At 47.1% G+C, this 24,805-nt stretch overlaps 1 protein-coding gene across 1 annotated transcript; it reads right to left on the bottom strand.

The window, feature by feature from the left end:
* Positions 1–623: 623 nt before the first annotated feature.
* LOC138800468 (NXPE family member 4-like) lies at positions 624–24,608 on the bottom strand. Its single transcript, XM_069982153.1, has 7 exons — positions 24,580–24,608; positions 15,321–15,416; positions 9,406–9,494; positions 7,571–8,304; positions 4,900–4,961; positions 3,594–3,815; positions 624–2,305 (listed from the first exon to the last, which is right to left on the bottom strand). The coding sequence occupies exons 2-7, from the start codon at positions 15,328–15,330 to the stop codon at positions 1,761–1,763; spliced, it is 1,662 nt and encodes a 553-aa protein (XP_069838254.1). The 5' UTR covers positions 15,331–15,416; positions 24,580–24,608; the 3' UTR covers positions 624–1,760.
* Between the last annotated feature and the right edge of the window lie 197 nt (positions 24,609–24,805).

Genomic DNA, 24,805 nt, shown 5'->3' with positions numbered 1-24,805 from the left:
ATGACATTATGTATCCCATATTGTGAACACGACACTAGTGTTGCCAGTAGAGTTGAGCGAATCGTTCATCTGAACAATCGGTCATCTAAACTTCATTTAAAAAAAAAATAAAAAAATAAAAAAATATATATATATATATATATATATATACATGTATACATATATATATATGTTATATACCAGCAGTGACGGGACAACATGGGCCCCTCTGTGCTTACGGTGCACGGGGGGGGGGGGGGATTTCTAAGGAACAAGTAGTTGTTGGATGTGGTATATGGGGGATTGTTACAGGTAAGCTCCACTGTTAATAGGACCTGTACTTATCCGTCTATGCCCCAGCAGATTTTACAACCTTACTTCAATGCCAGTCTCCTCATCTTCTTATTAGAGGTAGAGATGAGCGAACCAGATTTGTTTTGTTTCTTACAAAACAAATTCCTCAGGCTGCCAGCTCTGTGGGGCGATACCGTTGTATCCATATTTTCCAGGCGGTCCCCGGGCAGTATCCACCTTCTGCAAAGAGCCGGTAGCCTGAGAGAGTCGAGCACAGATCAGTTTTGCTTCATATAACTCTAGGGTTACAGAAGGAAACAACAACAAAAAATATATATTCTTTTACTCCATACTTAAAGGTACTGACAACATTTCAGCTGGAATTTTAGTATATAATGAAATTGACACTAATAACGAAGTGATCTGAGCACTGTGGTGTCAGCCATTGCTGTACATATAAGAGTGTCTGGGACACAGCACCATCTAGTGGTCAGAAGAAGAACAAAAGGAACGTCCAAATACTGGCCAAAAAAAGATGTTGCTCCAAGAAATGTTTGGAGCACAATATCCTGGGCCACTGGCAGCACATCAGTCCTGGGATCTGGGGTCTGATAACCAGGAGATCTGGAGGAAATGTCCTGTCCAGCTTACTAAAATGGTTTAATAAAATGAAAAAAAATTACAACTGTTTGTTTATTCCAAATTACATATTGTACAAAAAATCAACATGGTATAAACTTCATTGTTTTAAAAATTTTATTATGAAAATGAACCCTTCTTTTTATTACCTGACCATGCACAATCTTCCCTTGCCACCTGATGGAGGAGACCTGTTCTATGCAATTGACCATGACCCTTCTGTGATCCAGGAGGCGACCTAAAATGGCCAAGGACGTATCTTAACTATGTCAACCTTCGTCCAAGAGGTCTACTCTGGTTTACAATATCTTTCCTGGTTAAAAATGCCTTCCTTGATCCAAGAAACCAGCTCTGGACCGAAGAGATACAAACCATCTAAGACTGCCTTGTGACCTTCCCTAGATGAGGAGACATTCCCTGGACCTAATCTAGGGATTCTACTCTGGTTCAAGATGTCTCTCCTAAGAGGCTTTCCCCGGTACAAGTGGCCTTCTCTAATCCAAGAAATCTACTCTGGTCCAAGAGTACCTTGTAAACTAGAGTACCTTGAGTATCTTGTCTAGATTAGGAGCAGTTTCCTCGAGCTATGTGACCTTTACTGATCCAAGAATCATACGCTGGTCCAATACCTTTCAAATATCCAATGCTCCAAGCAGCATTACCTAATCTAGGAGAAAATACCCAAGTCTACGTGGTCCTCCCTGACTCAACACTCCTACCAGGTCTTTAACACTTTGCCTTATGTAAAACATGATCCAGGTCCAAGGAACCTGTCCTGGTCCTCGTTTAAGAAACCCGCCCCGTGCAAGGGAATTTCCAAATGGTCTTTCTTCCTTTATGTTGTTTTGTTAACAAGCAAAGCTGAAGGTCAGACTGATTATTCCTTCAAATGTGTAACTGGGAGGATGCACAGACGCTGTACCTGAAGCCACCGTCATGTCCCATGCATCCACAAAACCAACATTTATCCCCTGAAAAACCTCCCTGAGGACTAGATACTGGGTGTAGCCATGGAAGTCCCCTTGCCTTTCCACTGGGGCGTAAAGCTCTCTGGTGTTTTCAGTTTTTATGATGACTTTGGTGTCGGGACTCCTGAGGAACAGTCGTTCTAAAGCTCGCCGGATGTTGATAGCTCGACGAATGAAAATTTTTAGAGGAAATTGCCTGAAGTGTTGTCCCATTGTGATAGCAAAAATGGTGTTTTTTCCCCCGGGGGTACGGTCAATCTGCTGACTGGTGTACAGGTCTCCCTTGAAGTAGTAGAAGCCGTCATGTTCCAATGGGAATCCATGCCTCTTGTAGGAAACGTATATATCCTTGTCCATATTCAGTGCTTCCAGTGCTAAAGACCAACCAGCCCAGCCGCTGTAATGGTAGCGGAAATATTGCACGACTGATAAAGACAAAACGTCACAGATCAGATAAAAATGTAATGTCATCACATGTCAAGTCAACCTATGTCCTATTAGGATATATTGTATAACAGAAAGCCCTACCCAGAGGTGTAAGGTGGCAAGGAAAGGGGGCCTGTTTGGGGATCCACATCCCAGGACCCAGAGCAATCACAGCTTTTAACTGTGTGTGCATCTTCACGGTGCAAAATGGATGCTGAAAGGATTCAATAGATTTTAGGATATAAGTGCACTGTGCATACATGGTCTTCTATGTCTGTCTATCTACCTCTATATGGTCACTGTATGGAGAAACATTGGTCTATATGTACTGTTTTCAATAACAGTAAAGTAGTATTATCTAGACATTATGTGATGTAATTATGTGATGTAATGGTAGCGGTATTATGTGTCCATTGTACAGGGATAATATTGGTAATGTTGGTCTTGGTATACTGGGTTTGCTCAGTTCAGTGGTGAATGCCGGTATTACTGTGTTGCTGTATGACTATGGTAAGTCCTTTGGCAAGGGTTCCCCAAATACAAAAAGATAATCCACAGCACGCCAGCTTCCAATGAAAACGGTGCAGTTTATGGCATAAATTGCTAGAACACAAAAAGATGCAACGTTTCGATTCTCTCACAGAACCATTATCAACCATAGTAAGGGTTATTAATAATAATAATGGTTGATAACAGACCGCCTTATGTAGAGGGGGAGGGGGAGGTGCTGACATCACAGAGGGGCCTGCAGCTGATTGGACAGGCGCTAGGGATTATGGTTAATCCCTTTCTCTTACCCAGGGACGCTCCAGACAGCATGTGTGGCCACCATTTCATTTTTTTTGTGAATTTCCTTAACAAATTGGTGGGAATTTGTTTTGCAGAACAAAAGTGAATTGACATCGCGATTCACGGTGAATCTTAATTCTTCAGATACACTTTGCTCATCTCTAGTAATAAAGTATACATTACTATCATGTGAACAAAATTGACTTACATATCTTACCGTTATAGATGTTATATATTATGCTAAAGAACTGGAATGCTATCTTGATGGTTATGTCTAATGCACATTAACATTAGAATCAACAATACATTGGGGGAAGCTGTCTGTGTCACTAGCGCTGCAGTAGCTCTGCTATACGGTGCTGTTCCTGCAGTGCTTCCAACACAGACAGCTTCCCCCATGATTATGTTAATTCTAATGGTAATATGCTATATATACACATCAAGGGAGGCTCGGTATCTGCATGCAGCAGTGTTAGTAACATGTAACTATAGCCTTACTCTTGATTCCCTCGGTGAAGTGCATGATGAACTGGCGCAATGTCGAGTCTCCGATCAGGAAGAGATCCTTCCCCTGCAGACAATTGGTGAAGATCTCTGGCGTTTTGTAAATCGTCATGTTACAGTAAACTGGATTCCAGGTGTTAGCGTAGAAGTATCCGCTCGGGTAAGGAGAGCTCATTCCAGTCTGACACTTTGGCTTTGGGGGTAGTGTCACTGATGCTGGAAAAGATCCAAGAAAAAAGGGGGGAGTTATAGTTTTTCTACAGCTGGAGAACCACACAAAACATGTACAAGATGTCACAGCAATATAACAAGCTGAGGTGTGTCTGACTGCACAGTGCTGACAGATTGCCAAGCAGAACTGTGAATGCAGCTCTGAAGTATAAGACATAATAGAGTATGGAGTCGTGAATCCGCTGTACCACTGTTATCAATGGTGTAAGCTGCACCAGGGAGCTGAGTCACCAGTGCCCACCGCAAGACCGGATGGACTTGCTGCGGCAGGTGACCCCCAGGTCGCTACCCCCGACTAGACTTGCTAACAGCGGCTGGTGAGGTGCAGCTGGAGACAGGTGGACAGGAAGGAACACAGCAGGACTCAGGGCTGGAACCGCAGGCAGCAGGAACACAGCGGAGCTCAGGGCTAAAAGCACAGGCGTCAGGAACCGCGGGCAGGAACAATGGGCGGGAACAAGGGGCAGCTGGAAACACATGCAAAGGAAAGCATGCAGAGACTCCAACAGGGAAGGTCAGCACAGGTGTGTAATTTATAGGGGAGGTGATAGGTGCAACTACCAATTAAGGACGCACTGTCCCTTTAAATTTAAACAGAGCCCTAGGAGACAAGGATGTGCGCACCGAACCATGTGGGAGGAGGAGACACCGGGGGAGACTGGGAGAGACCACATGTGGCTGGGGACACGAGCACGGGCTGCAGCCAGAAGAGACAGAGTGGCCGCAGGAGGAGGTACGAGCCCCGGCCGCGGCTGTTACAATTAAACTTTAAATCTTGAAGCTTGTTTTTTATTTTATTTTTTAGAAGCAGTGTCTCTCCTTAAAGGGGGTACTTAGAGACTAACCAGGGCTTGAATTGGGAAGCAGGGCTTGGATAACCCTGCTGTTACCGACACGAATATTGGTGACAGCAGAGAGGCTGCGTCATCACTCGTTGTTATTATTCTCCTGAGTACCCCTTAAAAAGATCCCTTTAAGTCCTCATGTGACCCTGATCTAACTGAAAAAATACGTCTCAGTTTTTTTTTTGTTTTTTTTTTTAGAAAAAAAGAACATTTCTTAAACTTACTGTTGCACTGGGTGACTGTGACAGCCGGAAATGATTGAGGGATTTCGACAACAATATTTGACCTTTAAAACAGAAATGGCACAAGTGGTGATTCCATTGCATTTGCAATAAATCTATACGTCCGTAAAGTATTAAAGTGGTATTCCTGTCAGGTAAAATACATGTTTAATCATCCCCCTCCTGGAGTCTAACAATACTTGTTACTAGAGATGAGTGAAGCGAATTCCCACCGAATTCACTGGGCGGGAGAAAGGGATTAACTATAATCCCTAGCGCCAGTCCAATCAGCTGCAGTCCCCTCTGTGATGTCAGCACCTCCACCGCCCCCTCTATATAAGGAGGTTCGGTAACGGAGGTGGCCAGTCGGCTGTGTGTGGAGGAGAGAGCAGGATGGCAGCAGGCAGTTAGAGCAGAGCAGGGAGAGACTAACAGAGAGATATACGCTCAGAGAGGAGAGGAATGGCGGATATTGGATGACTGACTGGCTGATTGACTTTTTTTTATATTGTGATTTTCCAATTTTTGACACTTTTACAGCAACATGCTTTTACACTTTTAAAACAAATTCACCCTTCTGTAATAGTGCAGCCACTAAATTTCTCTCCGTCTCTGCTCTGAACCCATTATTCCTGCCTCTCTTATGAGACTGCTCATGTAAACAGTGTTCATGGCTGGCTGTAATCTGCACTCTGTAATGCCAGGAGATTTAATCTGAGGTCATTATTTGTGACCTTACTGTGATAAACCCTCATGGCATCACAGAGTGCAGAAACAGACGGCCAGGCACACTGTTTACATGAGCTGTGGTCAGTAATTTTATGTTAGATGGGTCTTTTCTATTGATCTTAGACTGGAACCTCAAAGGATCTGTGCAGAAACTTGGCAAGAAATAAAGTATTACAGAGGGGCTATTGAGATCAATGGGCCATCTGATTAATGAAGAGACTTGCTGGGTCCTTCAGAGAGAGATTGTCTTTGTAGTCACCCATCACTCTAGGAATAAGGTGAAGTGTTGAATGGGGGATGCTCCTCTTTAAATGCTAAAGAAAGTGAAAGTGGGTTCTCCGTGTTGTTAGACACTCTACTTTTTAGCCACAACCCGTTTTTAGAGTATGGTATGTCCAAGACACTAAATGTATTTGGCGCATATCACTCTATTGTTTTTGCTAATTTAGCATTACAATTTTGGCAAATTAAGGATTTTGTAGAATCAGACTACATTGGGGTTATTAGTAGTCTGTTACCATAGAGACACATAGGACTGAATAGGAGTTGTTACAACAAAACAATAGGCAATTTTTAGGGAACACATTCTACAATAGTTATAAATTAGATATAATACAGCCTTCACTGAAAGGTGGACATACCCTGTATAGACTAAAATACATCACTCCTTATATTTTTATTATTATTATTTTTTTTTATAACAGGGGATGTGTGTGTGATGATTGTACAAACAATCAAGCAATCATTTGTGTGGCCCTGGCTGCTAGATACATTATATCGAGCCATCTAAAGGCAATCACAAGGATCAGTAATCATTATTAGTGATGAGCAAATACTGTTCGATCGAATAGATATTTGATCGAATAATAAGGTATTCGATCTATCGAATATTATCGAATAGTTCGCCGAATATTCGATAAATATTCGATAAGCGTTCAAATCCCCCAGCTTCTGTTTTTTACCTCCAAGTGGTCGAATAGATGTTTTTCAATAATCGAATACTTGTTCCCATAGACTTTAATGGGATCAAATATTCGATCGGATATTCGGGAGAATATCGAACATTTCACTATTCGCTCATCACTAATCATTATCTGGAGCCGTTGGCCTATGTAAAAGGGTAAAGTATGATTAAAGGACCATCTGTATTGTTCCTCAAGTTTTACTCTAAAACCATCAGACTGGAGAGGGTTAACTTTTAAAACTGCTGTTGATAAATCTATCATCAATGATCTAATAAAATAACAGATACTGGTAAATAAAGTTATTTTACTTTTTTTTGTAGTCTTTCATGCTTTCCTTGTGCTCTTGTGCATTTTGTTCTCTCCCTTGCCTCACTTTCTGTATAATGTAAATTTGGTAACAGAATTCCTTTTCCTTATGTGCACTCTAGCTGGGGATTCAGTCAGCATTGTCTCCCTCCCACCAAGGTTTCTGGACAATAACCCTGCCCATTGCAATTACAGGAGCCTCCCACATATTGGGAGGGAAACAGAGTTGTCTGAATTCCCAGCTAGAGTGTATAGCAGTAACAGGAAATCCAGTAGACATGAAAACAACAGTACAGATGGTTTGCATCAAAGGCAGAAGGAAAGCATGAAAGACCATGGAAAGTTGAAAATAGTTTTCATAATCAGAACCTTTTTAGGATCCCTCATTAGAAAACATCAATTGAGGTTCGTGGACCAGGACTCACACTGTTTTCCACAATGTAGAATCTGTTCCCTTCAGAGCTGGCCAGAGACTTCAGTAATTTTGGGTCTCTTGATTTTTTGAAAATAGCACTTCATAATACAAGGCCAACACAACCAAAGATTCTTCAGCAGAAGGGTTAGAGACTGCATGGACGTTATGGAACATGGTCCCCTAGCCACCACTCTCATCTGGATAACATCTCGGGTAGACTTCCCTTTTAAAATTCTGAAATCCATAATGAAAATTATACCTTTGAAATATTTGCTTTTCCACCGGGGTAAGATATGTTGCATAAAGATCATAGCCCCTCATTTCATCCAGACTCTCACAGGGAAAATCTTGAATTTTGTAGCATTCAAAGACCTCCTCGTATAGAGTGTCCTTGTACTCACAGATCTCCTTCCCATCAACCTCAGGGAGCTTAAATCCACATGTAGCCGTCGCTGTTTTACCAAACTTCTCAAATTTCCCCTGGAAACCAATAACTCCTTGACTGGAATGTCTCGACCTCCAGACAGCGGCCACCCCTTCACTTGGGTAGAACAACAAAATGTTAATGTTGACTGTGCCGGCCCAGTACAACGGAAAGTGAACATGGTAGGAGCCATTCTTAAAGTCTTCCACAGTTCCAGAAACGGCAGCTCCAAGGTTTGGAGAAATGAGTCTCGGTCTTAAGAAGTCTCCTCCATAGGACTTTTTGTTGCCCGCGTGATCATACATATCAACCTGGACCACAAGGTCTTCTCCCACACAGTACACCTCCCGGGGGTTGACAATAGAGGTCTTACTGTTCTTTCCATTAGAGGTTTGGCTAAAGTGTGTATATGTAGGTTTGGGGATGAGCTCTTCTATTTTGTCGAATATTGCATCTACTTGTGCTTGAAGCTCAGTTTTCGGTGGAGAGGTCTTCAGTGGAGGAGTCGTCACAGGTTGTTTAGGGTTGGTGGGTGCAAGGCAGGTGTGAAGGAAATGTCTCAGAGATTCCTAAAATTCACAACATTCTTTAAATACACAGGAATAAAAGTGGATTTTATGGATACTATGAAAAGATGAACGTGTCAAAAAGTTGTGGTTGAGCCCTTCCCCCCATGTACACCAAAAGTGGGCAAAGTAACTTCTACTGTCATGAATGAATATGGGGATGAGCCTTTCCCCTCATGTGCACCAATGGTGGGGAAAGTATTATCTACTATTATAAGTAAGCTCTTGGTGAGTCATTCCCCCCAAAATATTTTGTACCATCTTGAATGAATTGTGGGTAAGCCTTTACTTTTGAATACATCAGTGGTGGGCAAAGTACTTTTGGTTATCACAAATGAAGTTATAAATGAGCCCTTCCCCCATTTACACCACTGGTGGGCAAAGTTATTTCTACTATCCTTAATGAAGTTGTGGGTAAGCTCTCCACCATCACCACCACCACCACATACACCAGTAGTGGGCAAAGTACTGTAATTTCTTTTGTGAATTAAGTTGTAAGTAATCTCCCCACCACCACCACCACCATCATGTACACCAATGGTACACAAAGTACTATAATTTCTACTATCATGAATGATGTTGTTGGTAAGCTCTCCCCCCCACCACCACCATCATGTACACCAATGGTACGCAAAGTACTATAATTTCTATTATCATGAATGATGTTGCTGGTAAGCTCTCCCCACCACCATCATGTACACCAATGGTACGCAAAATAATATAATTTCTATCATGAATGATGTTGTTGGTAAGCTCTCCCCACCACCACCACCACCATCATGTACACCAATGGTACGCAAAGTACTATAATTTCTACTATCATGAATGATGATGTTGCTTAGCTCGTCCCACCACCACCACCATCATGTACACCAATGATACGCAAAGTACTATAATTTCTACTATCATGAATGATGATGTTGCTTAGCTCGTCCCACCACCACCACCATCATGTACACCAATGGTGGGCCAAGTACTGTAATTTCTACTATCATGAATGATGATGTTGGTAAGCTCGTCCCACCACCACCCCCACCACGTACATCAATGGTGGGCCAAGAGTACTGTAATTTCTACTATCATGAATGAAGTGAAATTTCTCACCTGGAAAAAAAGCCTGTGCCAGCTAAAGCTCACGAGGAATATTGCCAAGATTAATATTCCAATAAAGGTTTTGCCCATGGTGGTTTGTCCTGTTGGAGACAGACATGGTCACTCATAAATACACAAGTTCTTGTATGATCTTCATTCGTCCACAAAATTGGCCCATTCTTAAGTCAACAGCAATAGTGAATAATTCCAATACATCCCAGTGTCCAATATAGCTAAATGAATGAATGGCAACATGATCCCACATTGGCCAAGGAACATCTAGAATCTGAGAACCTTCCATTTTTGGCGGCACTATTTTTCATACATAAAGTGTGTTATAGGAATATAATGCCTAATAGATTTCCTATAGAAAAATAATGAATGAAGAAATCTATAACTGAATTATTAAAAATTATTTTTTTAAATCACAAGTTTACCTTTCTGAGACCCATCATGTCTGCCGGCCTAAGCCACCACCTCTATTGTGTTTCCTGTAGCAGGCCAGCCAGGATGAACAATTAACAGATGTATTGATTAGTGAATGAAAGATTATTTAGTGGACAATTGAATGAAAAACATAATCAGAAAATTAGTTTTCTATCTTCATCTGAGAAGACATCTGGATTCTGGTGCGTTGGTACAGGTGACCTGCGCAATTTATTTCATGATTGAAAGAGAATTAAATAATGAATGAAAGAAGAAATATTTCAAGAATGAATGAATTAATAAATACATTTATTTATTAATTCATGAATGAAATGGCAAAAAATATGAACACATGGATGAAGTAAAATGCATGACCAAATGAACAAAAATATGATGCATAATTAAGGAAATAAATGAATCTATTCACAGATAAATGAGATTGAAAGAATTTAAAGGGGAACTCCACATAAGGAAAACGTGTTTTCTATTAAAAGTACATTAAAAGTTATATAGATGTGTCTATACAATGTATTACTGTATCTGTATGGTTCTGCCACACTGGTAGCTGATAGGAATCTAGGAAGTGAATAAAAATGTCCTCTGTGCCAATTCACATTGTCCTTCTCCTTCTGCTATCCCCCTTAGGAGACAAATCTTCCATGCCTCTGTCTCACATTGTGTGCGTTTGCTGAGATCAGGCTGATGATGCAGACAGGGGGCAGTGCGTGATGTCACAGGAGGCTTGGCTGGATCCCCCAATCCCCTGTGTGATTTACCATCTCTGACTGGCCAGAAGCAGCTACTGCACTGATTTCACTGATTGTGCAAAAGTCTGCAGTGAAATTAAGGCTGTGTTCACACACGTTGGAGTTTCATTGCAGCACTGCAGCGTATTTACAAAAATGATGCAGTAAAACAAGTATATTCTGCTAAATGGCAGAGAGGATCAGAGCCTGCGCTGCCAATACAGGTAGAGAATACAGTGTGCTGTGTGGTGTTACAGGTAGAGAATACAGCGTGTGCTGTGAGGTGTTACAGGTAGAGAATACAGCGTGCTGTGTGGTGTTACAGGTAGAGAATACAGCGCTGTGTGGTGTTACAGGTAGAGAATACAGCGTGCTGTGTGGTGTTACAGGTAGAGAATACAGTGTGCTGTGTGGTGTTACAGGTAGAGAATACAGCGTGCTGTGTGGTGTTACAGGTAGAGAATACAGTGCTGTATGGTGTTACAGGTAGAGAGTACAGTGTGCTGTGTGGTGTTACAGGTAGAGAATATAGTGTGCTGTGTGGTGTTACAGGTAGAGAATACAGTGTGCTGTGTGGTGTTACAGGTAGAGAATACAGTGTGCTGTGTGGTGTTACAGGTAGAGAATACAGTGTGCTGTGTGGTGTTACAGGTAGAGAATACAGTGTGTGCTGTGTGGTGTTACAGGTAGAGAATACAGTGTGCTGTGTGGTGTTACAGGTAGAGAATACAGTGTGCTGTCTGGCTTTACAGGTAGAGAATACAGTGTGCTGTGTGGTGTTACAGGTAGAGAATACAGCATGCTGTGTGGTGTTACAGATAGAGAATACAGCGTGCTGTGTGGTGTTACAGGTAGAGAAAACAGTGCTGTGTGGTGTTACAGGTAGAGAATACAGTGTGCTGTGTGGTGTTACAGGTAGAGAATATACTGTGCTGTGTGGTGTTACAGGTAGAGAATACAGTGCGCTGTGTGGTGTTATAGGTAGAGAATACAGCGTGCTGTGTGGTGTTACAGGTAGAGAATACAGTGTGCTGTGTGGTGTTACAGGTAGAGAATACAGCATGCTGTGTGGTGTTACAGGTAGAGAATACAGTGTGCTGTGTGATGTTACAGGTAGTAACTGTGTGCTGTGTGGTGTTACAGGTAGAGAATACAGTGTGCTGTGTGGTGTTACAGGTAGAGAATACAGGGTGCTGTGTGGTGTTACAGGTAGAGAATACAGCGTGCTGTGTGGTGTTACAGGTAGAGAATACAGCGTGCTGTGTGGTGTTACAGGTAGAGAATACAGCGTGCTGTGTGGTGTTACAGGTAGAGAATACAGTGTGTGCTGTGTGGTGTTACAGGTAGAGAATACAGTGTGCTGTGTGGTGTTACAGGTAGAGAATACAGTGTGCTGTGTGGTGTTATAGGTAGAAAATACAGCGTGCTGTGTGGTGTTACAGGTGGAGAATACAGCGTGCTGTGTGGTGTTACAGGTAGAGAATACAGTGTGCTGTGTGGTGTTACAGATAGAGAATATAGCGTGCTGTGGGGTGGTACAGGTAGAGAATACTGTGCTGTGTGGTGTTACAGGAAGAAAATACAGTGTGTGCTGTGTGGTGTTACAGGTAGAGAATACAGTGTGTGCTGTGTGGTGTTACAGGTAGAGAATACAGTGTGTGCTGTGTGGTGTTACAGGTAGAGAATACAGCGTGTTGTGTGGTGTTACAGGTAGAGAATACAGCGTGCTGTGTGGTGTTACAGGTAGAGAATACAGCGCGCTGTGTGGTGTTACAGGTAGAGAATACAGTGTGCTGTGTGGTGTTATAGATAGAGAATACAGTGTGCTGTGTGGTGTTACAGGTAGAGAATACAGTGTGCTGTGTGGTGTTAAAGGTAGAGAATACAGTGTGTGCTGTGTGGTGTTACAGGTAGGGAATACAGTGTGTGCTGTGTGGTGTTACAGGTAGAGAATACAGTGTGCTGTGTGGTGTTACGGATAGAGAATATAGCGTGCTGTGTGGTGTTACAGGTAGGGAATACAGTGTGTGCTGTGTGGTGTTACAGGTAGAGAATACAGTGTGCTGTGTGATGTTACAGGTAGAGAATACAGTTAGCTGTGTGGTGTTACAGGTAGAGAATACAGCGTGCTGTGTGGTGTTACAGTTAGAGAATACAGTGTGCTGTGTGGTGTTACAGGTAGAGAGTACAGTGTACTGTGTGGTGTTACAGGTAGAGAATACAGTGTGCTGTGTGGTGTTACAGGTAGAGAATACAGAGTGCTGTGTGGTGTTACAGGTAGAGAGTACAGCGTGCTGTGTGGTGTTACAGGTAGAGACTACAGTGCTGTGTGGTGTTACAGGTAGAGAATACAGTGTGCTATGTGGTGTTACATGTAGAGAATACAGTGTGCTGTGTGGTGTTACAGGTAGAGAATACAGTGTGCTGTGTGGTGTTACAGGTAGAGAATACAGCGTGCTGTGTGGTGTTACAGGTAGAGAATACAGTGTGCTGTGTGGTGTTACAGGTAGAGAATACAGCGTGCTGTGTGGTGTTACAGGTAGAGAATACAGCGTGCTGTGTGATGTTACAGGTAGAGAATACAGCGTGCTGTGTGGTGTTACAGGTAGAGAATACAGTGTGCTGTGTGGTGTTACAGGTAGAGAATACAGTGTGCTGTGTGGTGTTACAGGTAGAGAATACAGTGTGCTGTGTGGTGTTACAGGTAGAGAATACAGTGCTGTGTGGTGTTACAGGTAGAGAATACAGTGTGCTGTGTGGTGTTACAGGTAGGGAATACAGCGTGCTGTGTGGTGTTATAGGTAGAGAATACAGTGTGCTGTGTGGTGTTACAGGTAGAGAATACAGCGTGCTGTGTGGTGTTATAGGTAGAGAATACAGAGTGCTGTGTGGTGTTACAGGTAGAGAATACAGTGTGCTGTGTGGTGTTACAGGTAGAGAATACAGCGTGCTGTGTGGTGTTACAGGTAGAGAATACAGCGTGCTGTGTGGTGTTACAGGTAGGGAATACAGCGTGCTGTGTGGTGTTACAGGTAGAGAATACAGTGTGCTGTGTGGTGTTATAGGTAGAGTATATAGAAGCAAATAACAATGAAGCAAATAACTCAGTAACAATGAAACTGCAATGTGTGAACACAGCCTAGATGTTCTGCAACAGATATGGGCAGGGAATGGGCAGGGTGGGGGACTGTGATGAACAGTTAAGGGAAAGCAATGCATTCTGGCACTTGTCGTACTGTGTAAAACTGCTCAACCAGGAGGTACAGCCACACAATACAGAACAGAAACTCCCAAAACAAACAGATTTTTGGTAGTTTAAAAACTGGGATAGATAGGTAAGTAATGCTTTATGCTTCTGCAGAAGTTTCATTTTTTTAACCTCTACCTGGAGTTCCCCTTTAATGCATAGATTGATAACTAGAACAAATAATTGAACATAAAATGTAATAACGAATGGCTGAATGAAATTAATGAACAGGTCTATGAGATAAGAGATTCACTGGGTATATGAAAGTGAATGAATGAAGAACGAATAAACAAATCCAGTGGTTAAAGCTCCTCCCTTGACTGTACTTCCCTGCTTTGGTCAAACTTAATGTGTACCTATATATAACTATATAAATGAATGTATGGATGGATAGGTGAGAATGAATAAATTATTGCATTAATGCTCAGGACTACCGTGACAAGAGCCCAAGGGACCCATCCCAGCCTGGCAGGTCACCGACCATTCGGGGAACACAGCCAGCCACACAAACAAGCAGATACCAACATCACACCTGTGTGCTGGACCAGCCCTGGCATCACGACTATAACATCACTGGCCGAGCTGACACAAACACCATCAGTGTACTTACACACGTCCAATCCGGGCCCCAACAATAACCATTATGGAACCTCAAGAGCTTCAGCACAAATGATTTTCCCAGAAAAGTCGATAGTCACGGATCAATGTAGGTCCCACCCATCTCTTATATCAGATAAGGGACTCTTAGAGAGCGAAACCCGCGCACTCAGATACATTGGGGACCCCCAAATAGTTTCACTAATCACCTTTGTATCTAGCAGGAGAACCCCTTTAAGAGATCACAGTCACGTCAGGTTTTTTATTTTAAATTTTTTGAATTTTTACGTAATCACAGCAAAACTATGGGGCACAAGATGACGTGTGAACAACCTCAGAGATAAGCAGCGGCAAAGTCCAATGAGATACCGGGAAAGTGACTTCCTTACTACCATGTACGTCATCACATTAACCCTGTATCTACAGATTACAGCTGTAAAACCCTTAAAGCTTGTGTGCCAAAGGGCAGGAGGTAACATCAGTGACCTGCACATTCTGTATACAGGCTTCAGCATGTCCGCCCTCCCCGAGACCCATAACTCACACACTCTCTGAGAGTCATGTGGAGAGTGGAGGGTTAAAGGAATTTCTATAGATCTCTCTTAATTTGATACCAGACGGACCTTTGGACTCAAGAAACACAACTTCTCCATAGAAAACCACATACAAGATTGTAACCAGCTACATCCACCCGTAACTGGGCCCCCGGCTTCTCAGGGGCCAGACTGCTCACACATGAGAGTGAGAACGCTGAACCCTTAAGGTTTTTCAGTCCATGCAGTGATGTATTGTAAAAGTGGACTTCCCCTTTAAGTAATGCTCCATACTGGGGCTGAATGCTTTATATCCCAGGAGTGGGATCTGTTCACTCTTTTCTGTATAATTACATGAGGTATGGTAGAGGCACTTACCGTCTATCATCTGTCACACCTCACGCTCATGAAAATCTTCCCCAGTAGTCCTTTTCACACCTGGTCTCTCAGTTCTCCATTCTCATCCACTGGGACCTGGAGAGGGCAGAGGATGATTCACGGGGAGGAGCAACAGAGTTGTAAATGTACAATATTAACAGTCATAAAACAGAGAATGTGCCGAGTCTGAACCCAAGGTGCAGTCTGTCCTCCGGAAGCCTCGAGATATAGGATAATGCTACCTTACCTATTACCACATTTAGGCTATGTTCACACTACGTATATGTCCGGCCGCATATTTTTCGCGGCCGGACATATACGTGTAAAACTCCGGCCGCGATTTACGCAAGTTGCAGCCGGCTACGTACGGTCTGCAAACTTACGCCCGTAGTCTACTTACGCTTCCCGAGCGCCGTACGGAGCCATCTGACAGCGGTCTTTTACTTGGAAATCATTGGCTAGCCCCGGACACCCCACAGAACCTTTTGGATCGGCACAAAAAGCTTTAAAAATGAAGAAATCACCACTACGTACGGGACCGCATGTTACGCTACGGGCGTAAGTTACAGCATTTCCGTCCAGAAACAATGGTCTGGTTCATTTTTTACGGCGCCGCATACGATCCGGGCGTAAGTTCGTACGTAGTGTGAACTGTGCGGCCGTAGATCGTAGACTTTCCATTGTACGCAAACTATGTAAATCTCCGGCCGCTTATTCACGGAGCGCGCTACGGCCGGAAACTTACGTAGTGTGAACCTAGCCTTAAAGGAAAAGTTCGGAGATTTTTTTATTTTAAAATCCAGGGGGGAATAGTAAGGAACAACTACTTACTTCTCCCCATGTTCACAAATCACTGTGCGAGAAGGTCCAAGACCCCCGCCAGAATGCATTTTGCCCAACCCAGCTGATGGATTGGCCGCGATGTCCCACCCCACTCTCTGACTGGGTGAGCGGGCTGTCAATCAGCCGGTCAGGACATTGGCTGAGAAGAAGATCCCAGAGGTCAGCAGGGGTCCCGGAGCAGCTATCCGGCACTGAAGAGGCACGAGGACAGGTGAGAAGTAATGGTTATTATGTCCCCCCCCCCCCCGTCTCTATATACCGCTTTAAATGAGCCACCCAATATGCTAGATGGGGAGGGGGTCAAATAATATTGCCAGTGGTGACCTGGCAGATGATGGAGCCTCTAGAGCAGGGGTCAGGAACCTATGGCTCACAAGCCAGATGTGGTTCTTGTGATTGCTGCATCGGGCTTGTTCACTGGCCGCTGGCGCCACAATGACAGTACCAGCAGCCTCACCTACTGCCCACCCCACATAGCGCCCAAACCTGCTCCTCCAATCAATACGGAGCAGGAGCCCCACGCCCCTGTTCTGCATTAATTTGGGGAGCATGTTCGGTGTGCGTGGGGGGGGAGGTCAGGTGGGGTAGTTTGTGTGTGTGTGTATGTGTGTGTGAGGTGGGGTAGTGTGTGGGGGGTCAGGTGGAGTAGTGTGTGTAGAAAGTGGGGTAGTGTGAATGGGGTCAGGTGGGGTAGCGTGTGGGGGGTCAGGTGAGGTAGTGGAGGGTCAGGTAGGGTAGTGTCTGTGGAGGGGTCAGGTGAGGTAGTGTGTGTGTGGAGGTCATGTGGGGTAAGGGTGGGTCAGGTGGAGTAGTGTGGGGAGGGATCAGGTGGGGTAGTGTGTGTCGGTCAGATAGGGTAGTGTGGGGGGGTCAGGTGGGATAGTGTGTGTGGGGGGGGGGCAGTAGCGGATTATAATAGGTCCTTTTCGGGCGGCAGCCCGGGGCCCTGAGCTCCTGGGGGGCCACCCAAAAAGACTTATATTTATACTTTCAGTGGTGTATTGTCTCCGGGCTATAGTTCTGCCATGATTTGAAAAAATCTCAGCTTTTTAACCACAATTTTGCACAAATCAGGGCATTATGACATTATCTATCCTGTACTATGAACGGCAGGCTAGTGCTACCATAGTTACAGTGGGGTGGGGGGGGGGGCAGGCTTGGTGAACAGCCCGGGGCCTATGGTAAAGGTAATCCGCCCCTGGTGGTGTGGGGGGGGGGGGGTAAGGTACAACTGAGGAAATTGCTGAACATCAAAGCCTGACCTCACCAATAATACTTGTGCTTAAACATCTTTGGTATGGTGACCTACAACGGCTGACACCTGCGAGGGATGAGACCTACAAAGGCTGACACCTGCGAGGGATGATACCAACAAAGGAGCTCACACCTGTGAGGGATGATACCTACAAAGGCTGACACCTGCGAGGGATGATACCTACAAAGGCTGACACCTGTGAGGGATGATACCTACAAAGGCTGACACCTGCGAGGGGTGATACCTACAAAGGCTGACACCTGAGAGGGATGATACCTACAAAGGCTGACACCTGCGAGGGATGATACCTACAACGGCTGACACCTGTGAGGGGTGATACCTACAAAGGCTGACACCTGTGAGGGATGATACCAACAAAGGAGCTCACACCTTGTAACACCTGGAGTAGTGGATCCACTGGACCGTCACCAGCGATGGCACTAACCTCACCATGGAGCGGAGTCTAAGGGGCCGCTGGTTTTCACCAGAGCCCGCCGCAAGGCGGGATGGACTTGCTGCGGCAGGCGACCCCCAGGTCGCTACCCCTGGCTTGGTTGCTAGTGACGGCAGGCGAGGCGTGGCAGGAGCAGTAGGCAGGAGATAGTGCAGGCTGAGGATAGTATACGTGCTTGCAGGTGGCGGACAGGACTCAGGAACAATGGGAAGGCAGCGGGCAAGGACTAGGGACTAGGACTGAAGACAGGAACAAGGGACAAGGACTAAGGTCAGGGACAACAGGGAGCTGGGCCAAACGCTATGGGAAGCATATAGAGGCTCCAACACGAGGGGCAGGTCACGCTGGGATTTATAGGGAGTGATTGGGTGCAACTACCAATTAGGGACGGACTGGCCCTTTAAATCTGAGACAGCCGGCGTGCGCGCGCCCTATGAGGCGGGGACGCGCGCGCCGGCCAGCACAGACGGAGACCGGAGCGGGACGAGGTGAGGCGCCCCCCGGGGCCGAACAGACCGCAGCGCTGGGTCCCTGCACAAGGACCCCGGCAGCTGCGTGGGACAGAGGGAGGTCGCGGCGGCGGCCCGGAGCACGGGACGCCGCCGCGGCCATGACAGTACCCCCCCCCCTTTGGCCTCCCCCTCTTTCTAGCCTGCAGGAACCCCTTGATGAGATCTTTGTCCAGGATGTTAGCCTCGGGTTCCCAGGACCTCTCCTCAGGACCAAATCCTTTCCAGTCCACCAGGAAGAACCGTCTCCCTCTGACAGTTTTCATGGCCAGAATGTCTTTAACAACGTAGACGTCCTCAGAGACGGCTTGTGGAACAGAGAACGGAGACTTATCGGAGAACCGGTTGAGGACCACTGGCTTCAAGAGGGAGACATGGAAGGCGTTCGGAATCCGCATAGTAGGGGGCAGGCGGAGTTTGTAGGTGACAGGGTTGATGCGTTTTAGCACCGAGAAAGGACCAAGGAATCGAGGACCCAACTTGTAGCTGGGAATCTTGAGTCGAACATATTTGGCCGAGAGCCAGACTTTGTCACCTGGAAGAAAATTCGTAGCAGGTCTCCTCTTCTTATCAGCCTGGTCCTTCATGCGTTCAGAGGCTTTGAGTAAGGACTGTCGAGTTTGTTCCCAGATCGACTGCAGGTCAGATAACAACTCCTCCACGGCTGGGACCCCAGAGGATGGAGAGAGAGGCAGAGGAGGACGAGGGTGATGCCCGTAGACCACATAGAAAGGAGACTTGCCTGTGGAACTCGAGTCCAGATGGTTATAGGAGAATTCCGCCCATGGAAGTAGATCGGACCAGTTGTCTTGGCGGCTGGACACAAAATGACGTAGATAGTTACCCAGGATCTGATTGACTCTCTCCACTTACCCGTTGGTCTGGGGATGGTAGGCCGATGAGAAGTCCAGCTTCACTTGGAGCTGCGAGCAGAGGGCACGCCAAAACTTGGAGACAAATTGAGAGCCTCGGTCGGACACAATGTGAAGAGGAAGTCCATGCAGGCGGAAGATGTGTCGGAAGAACAACTGAGCCAGACGAGGAGCAGAGGGTAGTCCAGGAAGGGCCACGAAGTGAGCCATTTTAGAGAAGCGGTCAGTCACCACCCAAATGACTGTATTGCCCGCAGATGGAGGTAGGTCCGTGATGAAATCCATCCCAATGTGGTGCCAGGGATGGTCCGGGACTGGCAAGGGCAAAAGTAGGCCGCCAGGTCTTTGACGGGAAGACTTATTCCTGGCACAGACTGCGCAGGAAGCCACAAAGTCCTTGACATCCTGGAGGAGATTGGGCCACCAGTAGTGACGGGAGATCAATTGCCCGGTCTTTTGAGCTCCTGGATGCCCGGCCACCAAAGAGGAATGCCCCCACTTCAAGATACGTTTTCGGAGTGCGGGGCGCACATAAGTCTTACTGGGAGGCAGTCTCTGCAGAGCAGAAGTGGCAACTGGTACTAGGCGATCGGGAGGTATTATATGACGAGGAGATTCCTCTTGCCCCATGACATCGGATGCTCGGGATAATGCATCGGCCTTTATATTTTTCTCGGCTGGACGGAAATGAATGGTAAGGTTGAACCGAGAGAAGAAGAGGGACCACCTGGCCTGCCGGGGATTGAGGCGTTGAGCCGATTGGAGGTAGAGGAGGTTCTTATGGTCCGTGTAGATGTTAACGGGATGTTTAGCCCCCTCTAGGAGATGACGCCACTCCTCCAGTGCCAACTTAATAGCCAGGAGCTCACGGTCTCCAATCGTATAGTTCCTCTCGGCAGGGGAGAAAGTCTTAGAAAAGAACCCGCAGGTTCTGGTCTTGCCTGATCTGTCCCTTTGCGAGAGGACGGCTCCTGCGCCCACAGAAGATGCATCGACTTCAAGAGAAAACGGCCTGGTGACATCCGGACGGACTAGAGCAGGAGCAGAGGCAAAGGCAGACTTTAGGCTATTGAAGGCTTGTTCGGCCTCAGGAGGCCAACGTCTGGGATCCGCCTTCTTCTTGGTGAGAGCCACTATGGGTGCGACCAGGGTCGAGAAGTGAGGGATGAATTGCCGATAATAGTTGGCGAATCCAAGGAAGCGTTGGATAGCTCTAAGTCCCACAGGGCGTGGCCACTGGAGGACAGCTGAGAGCTTGGCCGGATCCATTTGTAGACCCAGGTCGGAGACGATATAGCCAAGAAACGGAAGACTGCGCTGATGGAAAACGCACTTCTCAAGCTTGGCGTATAGATGATTGGCCCGTAGTCTTCGTAGGACCTGACGCACTTGTGCCACATGAGTCTGCTGGTCAGGGGAGAAGACCAAAATGTCGTCAAGATAGACAATGACGCAGACATAGAGGAGGTCTCGGAAGATATCGTTCACGAATTCCTGGAAGACCGCTGGGGCATTGCATAGGCCGAATGGCATGACCAGATATTCGTAGTGCCCAGCCCTGGTGTTGAAAGCGGTCTTCCATTCGTCTCCTTCACGAATACGGATCAAGTTACACGCTCCCCTGAGATCCAGCTTGGAGAAGATCCTAGCTCCACGAAGACGGTCGAATAGTTCGGGGATTAGCGGAAGAGGATAGCGGTTCTTGAAAGTCACCTTATTTAAGCCCCGGTAGTCTATGCATGGGCGGAGGGAACCGTCCTTCTTCTGCACGAAGAAAAATCCAGCGCCAGCGGGAGACGTGGATTTACGAATGAAGCCCTTCTGTAAGTTCTCCCGGATGTAGGAGGACATGGCTTCAGTCTCGGGCACAGAGAGGGGGTATACTCGACCCCATGGAGGAGAAGTTCCTGGAAGAAGGTCTATAGGGCAATCATAGGGCCGATGAGGTGGTAGGGAGTCCGCCTCCTTAGCCAAGAAGACATCAACGAAGTCTTGGTAATCCTCCGGTAGTCCAGACAGAGGCTTGGCGTAAGCAGGTGACCTCGTAGAGCATTTGGGTTGAGGAGACCTCAGACACCTATTTGGACAGTCCTGGCCCCAACTGAGAACCTCCCCAGTTCTCCAGTCAAGCTTAGGGGTATGTAATTGCAGCCAAGGAAGACCCAGCAGGATGTTGGAAGAGGAATGGCGCAAGACGTAGAAGGAGATCCTCTCCTGATGTAAAGCGCCCACCTGGAGGATTAGGGGTACAGTCTGGCAGTGTACAGCTTCGTTAAGAATCTCGCCCGTGACCGAAGAGATAGACCGGGGTTGGGCTAGTTGGATCACGGGTAGCCGCCATCTTTGGACCAACGAAGCAGAAATGAAACTGCCAGCAGCGCCGGAGTCGATGAGGGCAGTGGTCTGGAGAACTTGCCCAGAGGGTGTCTGGATGGAGACTGGCATAGTCAACCTTGGAGAGGGGGCATTCACACCTAGGGAGGCCTCTCCCACCGGACCTAGGTGCGAGCGTTTCCCGGACGCTGAGGACGTTGGGGACATCTCTGCCGATAGTGATCAGCGCCACCGCAATAGAGGCAGAGATTCAGGTCCAGTCGACGGGTCCTCTCATCAGTCGTCAGGCGAGCACGTTCCACCTGCATAGGAACCTCTGGAGACGACTGGGACATAGGAGCAACGGGATTCTGGAACACTGGTGCCAGCCGAGGATGGTGACGGGGCAGACTCAGACGCCGTTCTTGCCGAACCTCCTCCTCTCTCTCGGAAAACCTGGTCTAGACTCTGGTAGCCAGTAGGATGAGTTCGTTCAAAGAGGTAGGCAGGTCTCGGGCAGCAAGTACATCCTTCACTTGACTGGACAGGCCCTTTTTAAAGGTGGCAATAAGAGCGGCCTCATTCCAGTCTAGTTCCGCAGCCATGGTGCGGAACTGGATGGCATAATCACCAACGGAGGAAGTTCCTTGGGATAAATTGAGGAGAGCAGTCTCAGCCGAAGACGCACGGGCAGGTTCCTCAAGGACAGAGCGGAACTCGTCCAGGAAGATTCGGAGATTGGCAGCAACCGGATCATTACGGTCCCATAGCGGCGTGGCCCAGGCTAGAGCTCTACCCTCCAATAGGCTGATAATGAAAGCCACTTTAGAGCGCTCGGTGGCAAACTGACTGCTTAGAAGTTCGATATACATAGTGCATTGTGTCAGGAATCCTCTGCACAACTTGGGGTCACCTCCATATTTACTTGGGAGAGCCAGTCGTAGTTTTGAAGAGGCTGCAGGAGGTGATGACTGCTGAGCTGTGGTATGCTGCTGTACGGCTGCAGTCAGTTGTTGGATCAGCTGTGACTGTTGCTGGATCTGTTGAGCCTGTAGGGCGACCACTCGGGCTACTTCGCGGATATCAGGCACCTCGCCGGGATCCATGGTTGGAGCCTACTGTAACACCTTGAGTAGTGGATCCACTGGACCGTCACCAGCGATGGCACTAACCTCACCAGGGAGCAGAGTCTAAGGGGCCGCTGGTCTTCACCAGAGCCCGCCGCAAGGCGGGATGGACTTGCTGCGGCAGGCGACCCCCAGGTCGCTACCCCTGGCTTGGTTACTAGTGACGGCAGGCGAGGCGTGGCAGGAGCAGTAGGCAGGAGTGCAGGCTGAGGATAGTATACGTGCTTGCAGGTGGCGGACAGGACTCAGGAACAATGGGAAGGCAGCGGGCAAGGACTAGGGACTAGGACTGAAGACAGGAACAAGGGACAAGGACTAAGGTCAGGGACAACAGGGAGCTGGGCCAAACGCTATGGGAAGCATATAGAGGCTCCAACACGAGGGGCAGGGCACGCTGGGATTTATAGGGAGTGATTGGGTGCAACTACCAATTAGGGACGGACTGGCCCTTTAAATCTGAGACAGCCGGCACACGCGCGCCCTAGGAGGCGGGGACGCGCGCGCCGGCCGGCACAGACGGTGACCGGAGCGGGACGAGTTGAGGCGCCCCCCGGGGCCGAACAGCCTGCAGCGCCGGGTCCCTGCACAAGGACCCCGGCAGCTGCGTGGGACAGAGGGAGGTCACGGCGGCGGCCCGGAGTACGGGCCGCCGCCGCGGCCATGACACACCTGTGAGGGATGATACCTACAACGGCTGACACCTGCGAGGGATGATACCTACAACGGCTGACACCTGCGAGGGATGATACCTACAAAGGCTGACACCTGCGAGGGGTGATACCTACAACGGCTGACACCTGCGAGCAATGATACCTACAACAGCTGACACCTGCGAGGGGTGATACCTACAAAGGCTGACACCTGTGAGGGATGATACCAACAAAGGAGCTCACACCTGTGAGGGATGACACCTACAAAGGCTGACACCTGCGAGGGATGATACCTACAACGGCTGACACCTGCGAGGGATGATACCTACAAAGGCTGACACCTGCGAGGGATGATACCTACAAAGGCTGACACCTGCGAGGGATGATACCTACAAAGGCTGACACCTGGGAGGGATGATACCTACAACGGCTGACACCTGTGAGGGATGATACCTACAAAGGCTGACACCTGCGAGCGATGATACCTACAACAGCTGACACCTGCGAGGGGTGATACCTACAAAGGCTGACACCTGCGAGGGATGATACCTACAAAGGCTGACACCTGCGAGGGATGATACCTACAAAGGCTGACACCTGCGAGCGATGATACCTACAAAGGCTGACACCTGCGAGGGATGACACTATCAAGGGATGATGCCTTTTATTCTAATCTCAAATGCTTATGATGTCACTTATCTTGAATATCAGAGAAAAATAGAATAGATTTCTTCTTCATCACTACTTCACACTGACACGCTATGTAAATCCCACCGATAAGTACAAGCCACACCCACATAATAGCAGGTAAAGAGCCTCCCACATAATAAGCAGAACTCCCCTTTAAATAGCAACAGCACAAGAGCCCCCAGAAACAATGAGAGCAGAGAGTGCCCAATAAACAGTGCAGGAGACCCCCTTTAAATCAGTAAAAGCAGAGTGCCCTCATAAGCAGTACCAGAAGAAGCTAGAAGAGGGCCCACCAGAAGGACACCACATTAACAGTGGTAGAAAAAAAGCCAGCAGGATCCACATAGACGTAGCCAGGCAGTGGCAGTGATCCCATTGGTGCAGTCATGGCTGCCAGGATATGATGGGAGTTGTAGGGCCGCAGGTTGCGGAAGACTTCTCTACGCAAGGAATGATTACATCACGTCCACCACCCATGACTCATGTGATTTTCTGATGACATCACTGTAGACACTATGAAGGGTGGTAGTCAAGTGCGGTACTTACATGGAGTAGTCTATAGCAGTATCTTCCAGCAGCGTCTTGCCTCTCTTCTCACATCTTCTCCGGTCTTCATCCTCCCATATTTATCTGGCACTCAGGCCGCCTGCCCCTTACTCTTCCATCCCATCCGGTTCTTCTGCTCCATAATTGCCTTTTATTTTAACTCACCCAGTGCCAGCTGCAGCAATAAACTACACCCCTCACGACTACTGACGCTGCTACTCCATGG

Source organism: Dendropsophus ebraccatus, chromosome 9 (assembly GCF_027789765.1).
Source record: "Dendropsophus ebraccatus isolate aDenEbr1 chromosome 9, aDenEbr1.pat, whole genome shotgun sequence".
Lineage (NCBI taxonomy): Eukaryota > Metazoa > Chordata > Amphibia > Anura > Hylidae > Dendropsophus > Dendropsophus ebraccatus.
This window is presented reverse-complemented; position numbering and strand designations above follow the sequence as displayed.

Coding starts and splice junctions, on each gene's coding strand:
- LOC138800468 (XM_069982153.1), bottom strand. Junction 8,305..9,405: donor GGCACAGGCTTTTTTTCCAG/GTGAGAAATTTC, acceptor TGTGAATTTTAG/GAATCTCTGAGACATTTCCT. Junction 3,816..4,899: donor CACAGTCACCCAGTGCAACA/GTAAGTTTAAGA, acceptor GATCTTTTCCAG/CATCAGTGACACTACCCCCA.